Source organism: Ptychodera flava, chromosome 11, assembly GCF_041260155.1.
Source record: "Ptychodera flava strain L36383 chromosome 11, AS_Pfla_20210202, whole genome shotgun sequence".
NCBI lineage: Eukaryota > Metazoa > Hemichordata > Enteropneusta > Ptychoderidae > Ptychodera > Ptychodera flava.
In genome coordinates this window covers 5,730,473-5,744,875 of record NC_091938.1, presented here as the reverse complement: position 1 = coordinate 5,744,875, position 14,403 = coordinate 5,730,473, and the positions used below count along the sequence as shown (strand labels likewise).

The window sequence follows — 14,403 nt, the reverse complement described above, 5'->3', positions numbered from 1 at the left end:
CGATAAACTTCATCTCATATCGTTGAATATTGTGCAACTTTGAAAAATTTCAAAGCAACTTTGCCATTTTGAATCCAAGAACTCTAACTCTGTGGAAAAGGAACCAATGTGCGCTCAGCAGCTATTAAAGCAGGAAGCGCCGGGAAATCACATAAACAATCCCCCGGCAGAAGGGAGCCACCAGTAGGCAATACACAGTGAATGTTTACATTTGGACTGGGGGGGTCAGCGTGGCTTGTTGCCATTGACAACAAGACCATTGTGCACAGAGTCTAAAGGTGGCGCTGTAGGTGGCTATCATTTAGGTGGTATTGTATGTCAGCATTAGGAGATCTGACATCAGTCTGATACAGGCTTCAAACAGGAAAATTTTGATTATGAAAGATTACTTGCAATTTTATTATTCTTTTTTTTGTCAGAAAAGAGTCACTTGTCTTTGGAGCAACACTCAAACACCAATCATCCACGAGTACAAGAGGGCATTACACTTGACTTTTAAATGAAAGAAAAACAGAAACCTACAACAGAATGGGGAAAAAAATTGTCAAGGAGATTCCAGCCATGTAAATGAGCCGTGTCAAAACAAGCTGAAGTACAGGGTATGGATGACATCGGAGTCGGTCTTGGTTTTCTATTTGCAATGCAACAACCGAATGAAGTGTGACCAAAGTTTGTGTGGTGTGGCGGGGATTAAACAATAGAATGACACCCCAGGGTAATGTGATACTCAGCAGGGAGTAATAATAAGCCAGCCTTGTGTACTCCACTGTGAACATTATCCCCGTGTCTGGCCAACATTACCCCTGCCTGGTTTTACTTACATGACAACATTGCCATATTTGTTGAGTGTGCACCAATACTATCGTTTCAACAAGTGCTTGAGCAATCTCAACTTTCATTACACTTTGCTTAAACACAGAAAGTGGGTCACCAAACAAATCAAATCTTGTGTGATTTCTAAGATTAATTTTTTGCAGATTCCGGATGAGGTTTGTAATTAAATGAACTAAATAATTCTACTGCACTGATATTTTGGGGGAAAAAATCATTTTTCTCTTAACTGTTTTGTAGGTGTTTAGTATTGGAAAATACGTCTGAATTATTTATAGAAAATGCATGAACATATCATATTCAAAATATTCAAAACTTTCAACTTTCTTCAAATATAGTAATACTCTGGCTCGTAGATTGTCTGACACCTATTATTTTAGCTGAAAAAAAATCTGATTTTTGAGAAATTAATTGACAAAGTCTGATTCCTTATCTTGACACAACTTTTATCAATTCTTTTCTTTTTTGCCTCTACAGCTACATAACCGTGATGAAGTCTCTATCATGATGGCATTTTGCTCTGTCAGTTTGCAAACTGGCATCCATTCTTGGTTTTGGAGTAATAGAAACCTTTGAAGACAGAGTGAACAGTCAATTTAATGAAATCTTTCTGACATGACTGAGGAACAATGGGTCCACAGTGAACACTTTTACAAATGAACACAACCCTAAGGGATCCTGCTGCTTAACAAAGCTACACAAGGGCCCCCTAATAAAACCAATATTAACCTTTATTCATATTAAAGATTAGGCCAAGCATTTTTCAGCGGGCTTTCAATACTTCTCATTGACATATAAGACCAAAATTGAATTTTGCACACATTGCAGATAATTTCATCAACAGGGTTTTGTAGGGAATGACTAAATCTCTTTTGCTGTCGAACATCAATCTGAATCCTGATACTGCACAGAAATTCCACTATTCTGTTTTTTCGTTGCTGTGCAATCATCAAAGTCAGTGTCAATTTGAGAATTGTGGAATGTACATGTACTGTGTAGTCCCATAGCCAGTGATAGCTTGAACATTGGAGAACATACTTCAAAGTCACTGAGTGTTAGGTTGACAACTCCGGATGACCATCATGGTCACACAGGAATGCCAGAATGATGAAAGGTACCCTACTGTATGGTGTACTTGACCACATTAATGGGGATGAAGAAACAATGGGGATATTGTTATCCATGAATTATCAAGTGATGGTTTCATGGCGGATTATTGTGAAGTATATTATCATTGAAACTATGAAGCCATTGTATTACAATTGAACATGAGAGATATCCCAGTGAGAGAGAAGATCCTGTCTCTATGCATGGTTCAAATGGGTTCTGCATTGATTTATATAGACATTGAAATTGGTTCCCTTCACACACAGTCTGGTCTCTTTGCATTTCCCGTACAATTTGGAAGCATTCTGAGTTTTTTGTGATTTGGTTGCAAATTTAAATCAGTAGAAATTCTCTCTTTTCGCCCGATTGCTGTAAACAAGTGACATTGTCAAACTCTACATAGATACAGAGTTTACCACTGAACATACAAGTTTTCAAGGAATCTTCCAGCTACTACTGACACTGTATGATACTGTATCAGTTGGCAAGCTATACCCTCAGATATAGAAAATAAAAAAAATATTTTTCAAAGTGTACTCGTTTTTAGCAGAGCTTTCCATTACAATATTACAGCTTAGTTGGTAAATGCAAAAGAATAACAACAGAAGTTTCGAAATACACTGCTTCAGTCCATTGGCATTCACTCAACAAGTCCATTTGGGAGTAAATAGAACTGCCTTACAATGGACCTACAGTTATTTTAATTCACTGTTGGCAGTTTATCCAGTACAGTCTAATTAGGCTTATTGACAATCAGGCCTTATTAATTATTTATATCTCCTAAGGATCCAAGTTACGGCATTTTGTATGCATAATCCACTACTGACTTTTTCACTTCACAGAAAATCTGAAATGTGGTGATGAAAATACACTCTCATGGAATCACTGAAGAATATATCATTTCAAACAGGATAAAAATATCTGAGTGCAATGAGAGTATAAGTATAAAAACAACGATTGATTACATCTCTAGTCTACGGCTATTCATAAACGCTAAGCGGCACAATTCCGTAGATTGGAAACTAAACTGAAGCTTCATTAAAAATTAATGTTGTTTGGAATCCAAGACTGCTGACACATTCAGCCATGAATCCCCCTGTCCACCAAGAACACAGATATGATTTGACTGACAATGGCCCAAGACAATCTATTGTCATCTATCCCCAGCTAGCTTGTTTGCCTTGACCAAGGTCTTTTAGTGAATCTGCTAAGTGTGACATTGTTTATGTGTCTATAGTATTAGTAGCTAGGACAGTACTAATCCCATCACAGAATATCAGAATGCAAAATCAGTGAGAGCTGTCGTCAACATTTTCTCAAATCAATTACGAGAATTCTTCAGTAAATTGGGGGTTGGCATGGCAATTAATGACTTATAACAGCACTGCAACATTTTACAGTAATATACGCATGTTGACTTCTTTTAAGGTAGTACACACCTAGTAATGAAAAGATTTTCAAGTTTGCTCAAACTTTCCTCATGAAAACTGTCAGTCATTCTCATTCAAATTCAAGAGTAAAAGTCAGGGGTCACTGTGCAAATTTTGCTACTAAAGAAACAAATTACCAATATTTCCAGACACTGAAATTCAAAATGGCTGACGTCACTATGGTTACTCTACAGGAGAAAGTGAATTTTCCAATTTTACAAAATCAAGCGGTGAAAACTTTACTTATGCCAACCAGGGAAGAGCTTCAGAATGAGACCACACAGACTGTAGATTGGTCGTCAGAACTGCGCTCGTGCCAGTTTCTTGTTTACAAACAATGTATTTCGTGCACGATATCTAGATACACCTCATCATCATAGCTGCAACATTTAAATTATACGATGTAGGTTATGACAGTCATGTTTTAACTTTCATCAATCACCATCGTACCTTGGATACGTTGTTGCCATTGGTCGTATGGGTCCCATACGACCTTTGAGCCCAGTTCCGACGACTATATCCCTTTAAAATGTGCATAAAACTTGCATAAACAATGTACCTCTTCACCTAACACGCAAGGCAAGGCAAACCTCACACAAAAAATAAAAGTCTGGTGTGTTTTTTAAAAATTCCATTATGCCTTTTTTTCCATACTATCAAGTTTCCAGGTCTTGATTGTAAAACTCTACACTATAAAATAATGCACAGGTCTGTATTTGCCTTGTTACTACATCCATACAGATTCAATTCACTTTTAGAGACTATTCTGTTGAAATAAGATACCAGCCAGCGCCTTCATGTAATTTAGTCTCAAATATCACTGTAATTTATATAACGTAATAATGTAATTTAGTCTCAAATATCAATGGTATATCCGCTTCTCAGATTTTGTCATCCTTCCTCCAATAACATTAATTGTTTTAATGTTTTGCATTGATTTAAGACATTTAAATCAAGTAAAATATAACTGAAGTACAATCTATCAAATCTGTTTGGTTGCAAAAATTTCGTTGGACCAACAGCCTCATTCAACTGCTCAACAATTTACTGACATATTTTCTGAAATATCTCCATATGTGCTCAACAGTAATGCAGAAACAGCAACTTTCATGCACATGTGTTATCCTGTACCATGTACGCTTCTTTGATAGCACCTGAAAAGATGTCCCACCACTGCCACCAGTAGACAAACCTGTCACAGAACCACTCACCCGTTACACAGACCTGCACTGGGTTGAATTGGATGACTTATGATTTGGAAAGGGAGAAAGTGTACAAGTGGACAAAGGCTATATTTATCAGGCAGAAAACACCCCAGGGCACACCTGTCCCAGTGACTGCCTCTCATGTGATCGGCATTTAAAAACCTACTCCATTGAAGTAAGTGATCAATAGGTGAACAGGTCAGGTCTGCACTGGAATTCAAGCTGACTGCAATACAGCAAAACATGGGTGTATTACATATTAATGGCTGCCATTAAACATGTGTGTGAGTGCATGATTTTTTGCTTATTTTAGGGGTGACGATTTGTGATAGACTGTTTACTACACTCAAAATTTGTTGCCATGGTAATTTTTGTTGAGAGCAGATGACTACCTGTATAAGTCTGAAGAAGAGATCTGGTTTCACAGAGGTGTGTGATGGCCCTATTAACAGTGCTGCGTACACAATTTCAGGGTTCTTCACAGGGAGATATCAAAAGGTGGGCCTTCCCATCCCATCCCATAAGCAATATATGCATATATTGAAAAATAGAAGCACACATTTTCACAGCAAATGAATCGGCAAATTATGTATTGATATTTAACTTGTCCCGACCCTACCCCAATTTTCAAGTTTGTGGAGAGCAAGTTGAATTTTTTTTTAAAAACTCACTCATTGTCAAACTTCAAAGAATGATATTTTGAAGTTATCATCTTGAAACAAACATAAAGATGGCACCTATGCTTTCAAAACAAACAGAAACATCTATAGTGCACGCTAAGTCACAATAGACTTACTGGTCTATTCAAGATTAAATTATCATATATACATGTTAGCCATCTTGCAACTGTGTTTACCTTGGCTAATAGCAATGCTGATAATTAATAAAACATCATTTCAAATAATTACAGAAATAATCAGGAATGCCGTGAAAGACTGTTGTAGACATCAAGCAGGTAGTTGTAAATTCCACAAGAAGGCAGATGGATTTGCGGCAGGAACGTAGAACAAAAGCTTTACAAGCCAGCATGTACAAGGTGGTGACCTTTCATGACCTCTGACATTTGCAAGTAAATATTTCAAGCGACTGGATGGAAATCCTACTTACGAAAGATCAATTTCAATAATTTATCCTCTGAGAATTTGATTAGTTGCCATACAGTATACTGCACATAACTACATTTATGTACATCTTTCATTGCAAATGTCTTGCTGGTTGTTCAACAGCGGAATCTCTCTCTCTCTCTCTCTCTCTCTCTCTCTCGCTTTCATTTGTGTAACAATTTATCTCGGGTAAAAATACATGAATCTTCACAATGTCACTTGATACAATTCTTCTTCCCCTTTCATGTACGTCAATATATCAACTATCAATCATTCTGTCTATTTCTGTCTGTCTGATTGTCACACTGCCCCTCTCCAGCACACATCCATTTAAACAAACACTTAAAATGCTTTGTTCTTTATATGGGCAGTGACAGGACCGAGTATTGCTTCAATAAATCTTTCCCCGGTACAAAGCTGACACATGCACACACTCTGGCAGTACATCAAATTTACCTGGACTCATTTCAATGGCGGAGTGTGCACAAGTAAACCCTAAACAAACATTAGCTAATTCTGTTTGCAACAGCTCATTTGTCATATTCTTTCAACCGTGACAGTCCAAGGACTGCAGACAGAAGTCGAAACTATGGTTTTGATAAACGGTCTTTATGAAATAAAAAAATGCATTTATTAATTAAATTCTCCTCCAAGTCTGGGTATGTTGGGCAAATATTACATTGTTGAATGAAATAATAATTCTGGTTGTTTTGAAAATTCGTGGGCGACAGAGAAAAGCACAAAGTTTTGACTTGTCATTTTGTTAAAACACTGTGTTCAGTTCGTGCTATGATTGCAAACATTTTCATCTCACAAATTTCTAAACTGTACTAAACTGAGCACAATTATTTCATTAAAGAAATAGCGAACCAACGGGTGGGGTCGCGTAACCGTGGCCAACCAAAGCAATACCCGTAAACATTACTGGCATTATATTTGGATGTTTTCACAAGTCACACCTGAAGTTACGATATGTTTACCTTGTCGTTGAAGAATGCAGCACACAGTTGTTAATGGCTCCAATGTATCATTCTCATTAAAGAATGGCAGATCCCATGGAGCTAAAAACTAACAACTATACCAAACTCCATAGGACACACTAATATGACATTGTCTGGACGGGGAGTTGTTTTTACTGTTGTTTTGTTTTGTTATTGTGTTTGTCAAATACTATAAACATGAGAAAGCTAACCCTTCAGTGAGAGTCAGTTCAACATTTATTTTCATCTTTACTTTTTTCTATAGGTGTTTTAACAACACTGTAAAATCCAAAACCATTTTATCATAATGCAAATATTCGATATCACAAATTCCAGAGGCGGAATTGTAAATTTGTATCCAAATAATAGAATTTCAACCAGAGAAATTGTAAACAAACAAAAACAAACAGAATAATTACAGAACATCCTTTCTGATTAACATTCACTTTAGATGTATACACTAAGTATATACAGAATGTAGACAGAACACTGGTATACAAATACCCACAAATAGACTTGAAAGATCGAATTATATAGAAAATTGATAAAGTGTAAAGAGAGCAAATAGCCATGTCTACAACTGTGCAGCTTGTAGACATTGTAATTGTTTGGTTGGAAAATGGATGTTGAATTCATTTCTGATCCACACACACACGCACACACACACAAACACAAATACACATACACACACACACACACATTGTAAATTTTTTTTAATTATGAGCCTGAGTTGAGATGCAGACCAATCTACGCTTAGACAAGGACCTATTATACCACATCAGCCATCCATACACAATCATCACAGAAGACTTGCTGGGTAGTTAATTATGTGTGTAGAACTTTGTTGGCATCAACAAAACAGTCGAAGGAGAAAGTCACAAGACATGAGGAATAAAAGGATGACAAGAATGGCTTGGTGGATGGCCACGGTTGAACAATAAAGGTCATGGTTTCCAGTCCTGTCAACAATTGTAACACAGGTGGGGCTCTCTTCACATTCAATATATTGCCCGCATTCAACCACAGGATGAAAAAAGAACTCAATGTGCTGTACCATTTTTACAAACGGTGGACCGCTATGTAAATATGGCAGACAATTGTTATGTGGGGAAAGTTTGAAATAGTGTTGCAGACGCTGCAGACAGCAAATCTGTCGGCGTCTTTTGTTTGAGAAATTCTTTCTAGTTGGAGATATATCAAAGTTTAAATAAATTCATGTCTTCGTGCATTTTGGTTCATGAATTTAAGAGGCACAATTTGCAATACTCTGCAACAATTTGATATATTCGGAAAATTACACAGAAAATTTGCACAAGGAGTTACCCACTACATTTGTCTTGGACATTTTCGAAAAACTTTTCTGGGAATGATTTACTGTAGTTAGAAATCTTTGATAGTACTGTAGATTCAGCTTGTTGCGATTCACAAGTGACATAATCGGTGAACATTCAGAAGAGTGAAGATATTGTCCATCAGATATATTTTGCGGGATTATTATATAAGATAATTGTATAAAATGAAATAAATGACACCTACTTTGGTCTCTGTTTGCCTTCTGATTGCCGATTCTTCTTTTTGTGTAAGTTTGCCAGCCCACTCATCTTGTACTTGTTGGCTTCCATCTTGTCCCTGTTGGTCATCTCTCCACCGAGGGACAAGTTGGACCTGGGCTGGTTGACACTTGGCATGTTGAAGTTACTCATTTTTCACAGTATTGTCTCACAGACTTGGTAAGGGACCAACGCTCTCAAAAGTCCTTTTCTTCACTTCTGTACAAGTTGACACAGCTAGGCTCCCTATTCGCACACACCGATGGCACTTCTAACTCTCCCTTTTTAAATGCCAGTGTCTTTGGCAAATATTTTCTCTCCCGTGGCACAATTTGTTACATCAACAGCGGCGTTCCTCAGTTCAAAAGGTTCAGACCCGGTTCTTTTGTCACTGAGTGCCCAGACAAGGAAAAGTCTCTGGACGGGGTCTATATTTAAAACGTTCTCATACCTTCCTTCAATCTTCTGAAGTCCTGAGTCACAGACAACAAACTGAAATCAAGTGCCTCAAAGTGTAGATGTAAAAACAAAAATAAATAAACCAACACCCAAACTGGCTTGATTCCCCAACTTATAGACCATAAACCGTTGCTGCTGTTAATGACACTTAATCAGTTTCACGCTAGTTCGTCAATTTCATAATTCCACCTTGGCACTCCCTTGCCCAGTAGCTCATCTGATGTCAACAAAGCTGTTTCCATGGTAACATCCTGGCAGCTGTCAGTCAGCACCCTGGAAGGGGACAAATGGTACGCCGATTAGCCAGTGACTGAGAAGATCAAAAACCTTTTGAAAAGCTAATTATACAATTTTTTTTAATCTGTTTTTTTTTACTCTAGGCATATCCAATGGAAAGTTCGTCTAAAAATGTATCCTCATGCATTTCATATAAATAGGCCAAATGAAGTATTGACCGCTATTCATAAACATCAATGTAATTGTGATAGCCTACAATTCACTATATATGTGTATCTTCCCTTATACTATTTTTACAATTGGGAATTCATAGCACATAATTTTCATTTCTCAGTATTCACTTGTTTTCATACCATACAAACAGCTTACTATTTTTATCCCACCTCTATCTGTTTTTAACATAGGAATTTATTTATAGGATCATATAATTTTCTTTTTATGTGTGAACTCTGGTTAGCTTCAGGATCAATCAATGAGCAGGTAGACAGAGGCAGAAATCAAGCAATTTGCATGTGTAATATTCAACTCCAAGTAAAGTTACAATACGTGGTTGATGCTGGAGAGATATTATGACAGTTAGGTAATGTGGAATTCAATTTGTAACGTTTTTTTTCAACCTTTTGAACTACAAATGCATCTTGCTGTAACGATCATTATTGATATTTCAGCCCGTTACAGGACCCTCATACACTTAATAGGGAATAAAAAGAGCTGTCAAATTCATGCAGAGTGTTCATGGGTAAGTCATATACAGCCCTTTTCTATACGTAGATACACATGTAGTAAAACATGTCTATGCACAGAACACAAGACGCCCTGATGGAAATCATGTCATTTTATAAATACATGTACAATTATCCATCGCTTGCAAATATTTGCACAAGGCTAGCTAACACTCTACTTTTTGTCAAATAATATCACTATATTTTTTCAGTAATTTTAAGCAACTATGTTTGCCGTTCTAAATCCGAACACACTACTGCTAAGCATTACACAACTAAATTCCACAAAGTCACATGCACAAAAAATTGACAAGGCATACTGAGTGAATACAAATATTTGACAAGGTGAAAAAAATGCTGATAGAATTAAACGTCATAACGCCAAAAGACGCCATGAGTCGTAATCTAATCAGGAGCCGAATTCCACACATTTCCTGCTTCTGTTGAAATGTCTCAGGGCATCACATGACACTTGTTGCCATGGTGATGGATGTAAATAATGCAGCCAACACCATTGGCAGTGGATATTTGATATGCATTATCAGTGTTATGCTTTTGAATCAACAAAACACCTTTTCATGTATCTACACATCATGCTTCCAAACACATGCGAAAACATGTACATATAGGCTTGTCGTTAATACGCACACTTCTTTCCCCCAGGAAATTTATGACGTACACGAAACTCAAGACTCACAGGATGATAAGACAGGTGTGTGCCATGGGTTAGTAAATTTCAACACAAGCCAGGGAAATGTCCTGAAGGCAAAAACTGTCCTTTTTCAAATATCTACCGTATCCCTTGGCTAATCTGATGAATTCCATCTTGCCCTGTTCTGTGTCTGCATAAAGCAGTTTCTCAAAAAATGAATGAAAAATCACTGTTCAAATATTAAGAAATGGTTCAATATAGAGCTAATATCTCTCACTACGTTTTTTGCTTTCAGAGCATTGGCTGCACGATTTCTCATTTCATGTACATTCATGCATATAGTACTACACAATAATAATCTTTTGCTAAATATTATACAGGACAATCCAAGAATCTAATTAACTTGGTATAAACACAAGATAAAATGGATTTAAAATTTTTCAATTACGAAAATCTCTTTCAATCCTGTTATTGACAGTTGCCATGACAATGGACAGTGTAATTTGCGAGCTGACGGGAAGAGGGATTTTCAAATAACACAGACTCTTGATTAACATATAAATATGCCTTTGAGCGATACTGTAAAGTGAAATCCATGCGTTCTCGGAGACGATGGAATGTGGGACAATCTCTGAACAATTAACTTGGAAATTAAGCTGCGGTCTTGTTTCATCTGAAAGAGAATTTTTGTCCTGCAGCTTGACGGCCACTGTATGCAAATTGTCATGGTCAACGTGCACAGACAATTTATGTCACACTAAAATTCATTTTCAGCATTTTTTTAAATTTTTGACAATTTACCAAAAATATAATCTATCGCTCTAACAGCACTTCATTTTCAGTAATTTTGCCATTGAAGTTATTCATTTCAAATAGGGAAAACAAGAGTGAAAAATACCTGTATAGTAAATTTGCTCTGCTGATTAATTGCTGTTCAAATTTCATGTGAAAGTATAAAAATAGATAATAGCTAATACCATTTGTTGAACATTTGGTTGAGATTCTGAGAAAATAATGGAAATTGTGAATATGGAGACTCTCTCGACAAATTTGAATACTATATTTTGAACTAGGATTTTCACAATTGATCTGACTAAAATGCAGTGTGTGCCAGCAAATGGATGTGCACTCCCAAAATAAACAGACTCAAAGTCCTTTTGAAAACTGTAAAATTTAATAGAAAACAATAAAAAGATGAGACAAACTGAATATGAGATCACTTTGATCAGCGTACACCCAACTTGTGTCACTACCATATTTTTACATGCAGAGGGCTGGTAGCAAGTGTCACACAACAGGTATTGGGACTTATCCTACAACAATGTCAACCTTATACTGCATAATTATTAAACAAAATGAAGTAAAAATACAATTTCAGTCAAATGAGCCTGCAGTTTTTCAGAAACACTTCAAAAACAAGTAAAAGATTACCAAGGTAAATGACATAACAATATACTGACATTTAAGAACATGTTGATGTATGAATCAAGGATTACTAAACCAAGATTAAAACCATTTGTTTTCCCTCAAAGTACATTGAATTTTACTTCTATACTTGCCCAAAGTGAACCAAACAAGGACAGATTTGTTACGGTATAAGATCCAAGGAATGTCATGTCAATTATCTTTCAGCAGATTAACAAGCAAAATTTAAAAAAGTAAAAAGTTAAAATCAACTTTTAAAAATCATTAATTTGCATCGTAATTTCTTTTTGAAGCATTTATATTACTGAATATTGCCACCGCATACTCAAGGTTCCATGGTGATTGAATGAATCAAAAATGACACATTAGTGTGAGTTCTTAATAAAGATGTAAGTGCACAATGATCAGACATAATATTTTGAAGTAAAACTAATTAGGAATATAGCATTAATTGCAATTGTTGGGACAGCTGCTTTCTAATCATGTAATAAAAGGAAGAATCAATCGTGCATGCATTGACTTCCAGTTTAATTATCCCAAGGGAATTGTTGGCCCCGATGATGTCCGGAAAAGTGTATCTAAAAAAAATTTCATCAAAGCATTGTAACTTTGTGTCTTTGCTGTGACACTGCCACTGTCCAGATATTTTTTTTCTTTTTTGTTATTGTTTTTAACCGATAAAAAAGTTGAATTTGTTTTTTAACAGATTAGGGCACATTGTCCTGTACCAAAATATGCAAAATTTGCCTCAGCCATGACTTGGCACAGAAGAGACTGTTGTGAAAATATAAATGTAATCAGGAAGAATAGTTGGCTTCAGTAAAAATTGGTTGACAGAGCACAGTTTTTTTGTTGTTGATTATACTCAATTGAAAATGTTCATTATCAGTTGAAATTTGCATATTCAAACATTGTTCATTAATATATTTTGCAGATTTAAAAACATTTAGAAAATCAAGCATTCGATTAAAGTTTGACCAAAATAGCAGTTCACTTAAAACATTAAGGTTTGTATATTCTCCTGTTATTTATTTCTCTGTCCTTATAGTTTCACAACAGCTTACTGAACTGGGAAACAACTTGCAATAAAATGTAATGAGAGAACTTAATCTCAAAATAGAAGCACAGTACATGTACAGAGGGACCGTGACTGCACATAGCCGCAACACTATTTTCTCCAATATGCAATAAAATTTCTGTGTAAAGTTTCAAAGGGACGCCCGCCGTGGCCTGAATGACCGGTATGACTGGTAAAATGTACGGGTAGAAGTAAAGCAAAGTGGATACCATACAATCTAAATTGCAGTGCTAATCGAGAAGAGAGTCGAGTTAAAAATGTGCATTTGATTCGAGTTAAGATTACAGGTTTACTTTACAGCGTGGATTGTTCTAGCTGTCTCGTTTTGTATTCCCACAAAGGACTGGATTCTGCTGGAAGCAATCAGTGTGTGGTTGCGTCTTCCTCGCACCTGAGCAATAAATATTAAGAGAGCATCGAAGGCTAGGCGCCCAAATAAGTTACGAAGCTATCTGTCAACTTCCACATCGTTTCGCTTTTGGGGTGTCTTGGCGTTGTTGCAGACGGTATTCACACGGTACATATCTCTTTTGTCCTGAACAGAGTGGAATGACACATCACCTAAGGCATATTCAGATCCATCGCTAGCACACATGACACAACCGGGCAACCGTTTGTTACATGTCGCGCGCTGCGAACGGTTAACTATCTAACACACCCAATCTTAATCCCACACCTCCCCAAGGACCTTACCTCATGAACTCCCATCAAAGGGTGTTTACAACTTCCTAATCATAGAATTGTTTCGTATTTTTGGGTGTTCTGTTGTTTGTTTTAACGTACACATTACATAACTGAGGTGGTATTGACCGTAAGGCGAGAACGAACGCTAAAACAAGGAAGCGACTCTTACACCCTTGGACTTGGAAGTTGGCAACAGCACCGAAATACTGAAGAATATTTTCTATGATCACTGTGTTCACACAACATAGGAAATGTTTGAAAACTTAATTATGGTGGACACAGCAGCAAACACATTATCTTGGAGATCAACTAGACTGTTGGACAGGTGCGTGACAAACATGTACAGTTTCCTGTAAACGACGTCAAGCTCTGAAAAACACGGCATTGCATTTTACTACAACAGGTGATCGATATGTGTGTCAACGTCTGTCGCGATCTCTGGACGGCACAAGCCGTCTGATCGATATACACAACAGAAGTCTTACGCCCGTTTACGTTATTGTGGACACTTACCCTGCTCAGTGTTGTACACTATGTTTGACCTAACGGCTTCATAGCTTCGTCTCAAAAGTAACTGTTTCAAACGATCCTGCAAACAACATCCGCTCTGTGTTTCTTGGCTTCTCGTCGCGACGTTCACCTTTCCATTGTGCACACCATATTCACTGCATGCACAACCAAAACCACGGTGCGGCTCATGGAAAGCGCCGCCAATTTGAAATTGGTGAACAACGCATGCGTCCCGTTGCTCGGCAACAAAGTTGTCGAGAAGGGTATTGCAACACACCTCCAAGCTCAGACATTATCTCCGAGGACGGAGCAGGTCGGAAAATTTGTAAGCTTTAAGTCTTTGCGCATGGGAAGTAGACATTAGCAATATAGCGATCAACTATGTGCGACAAATCGCCATCGTACTACGTCTTGAAGATTTAATAAGACC

At 37.0% G+C, this 14,403-nt stretch overlaps 1 protein-coding gene across 2 annotated transcripts in view; it reads right to left on the bottom strand.

Annotated features, from left to right (window-relative positions):
- LOC139143365 (flagellum-associated coiled-coil domain-containing protein 1-like) overlaps positions 1-14,175 on the bottom strand; it is a 40,334-nt gene extending 26,159 nt beyond the window's left edge. The window contains exons 1-2 of one of the 2 annotated variants that reach the window (XM_070713622.1): positions 13,977-14,175; positions 8,193-8,938 (exon numbers count right to left, since the gene is read on the bottom strand). In XM_070713622.1, the coding sequence (XP_070569723.1) occupies positions 8,193-8,359 (167 nt within the window). In that variant the 5' untranslated portion in view covers positions 8,360-8,938; positions 13,977-14,175. The remainder of the gene's footprint in view (positions 1-8,192; positions 8,939-13,976) is intronic. The other variant, XM_070713621.1, reaches the window with a different exon arrangement.
- Positions 14,176-14,403: the final 228 nt, after the last annotated feature.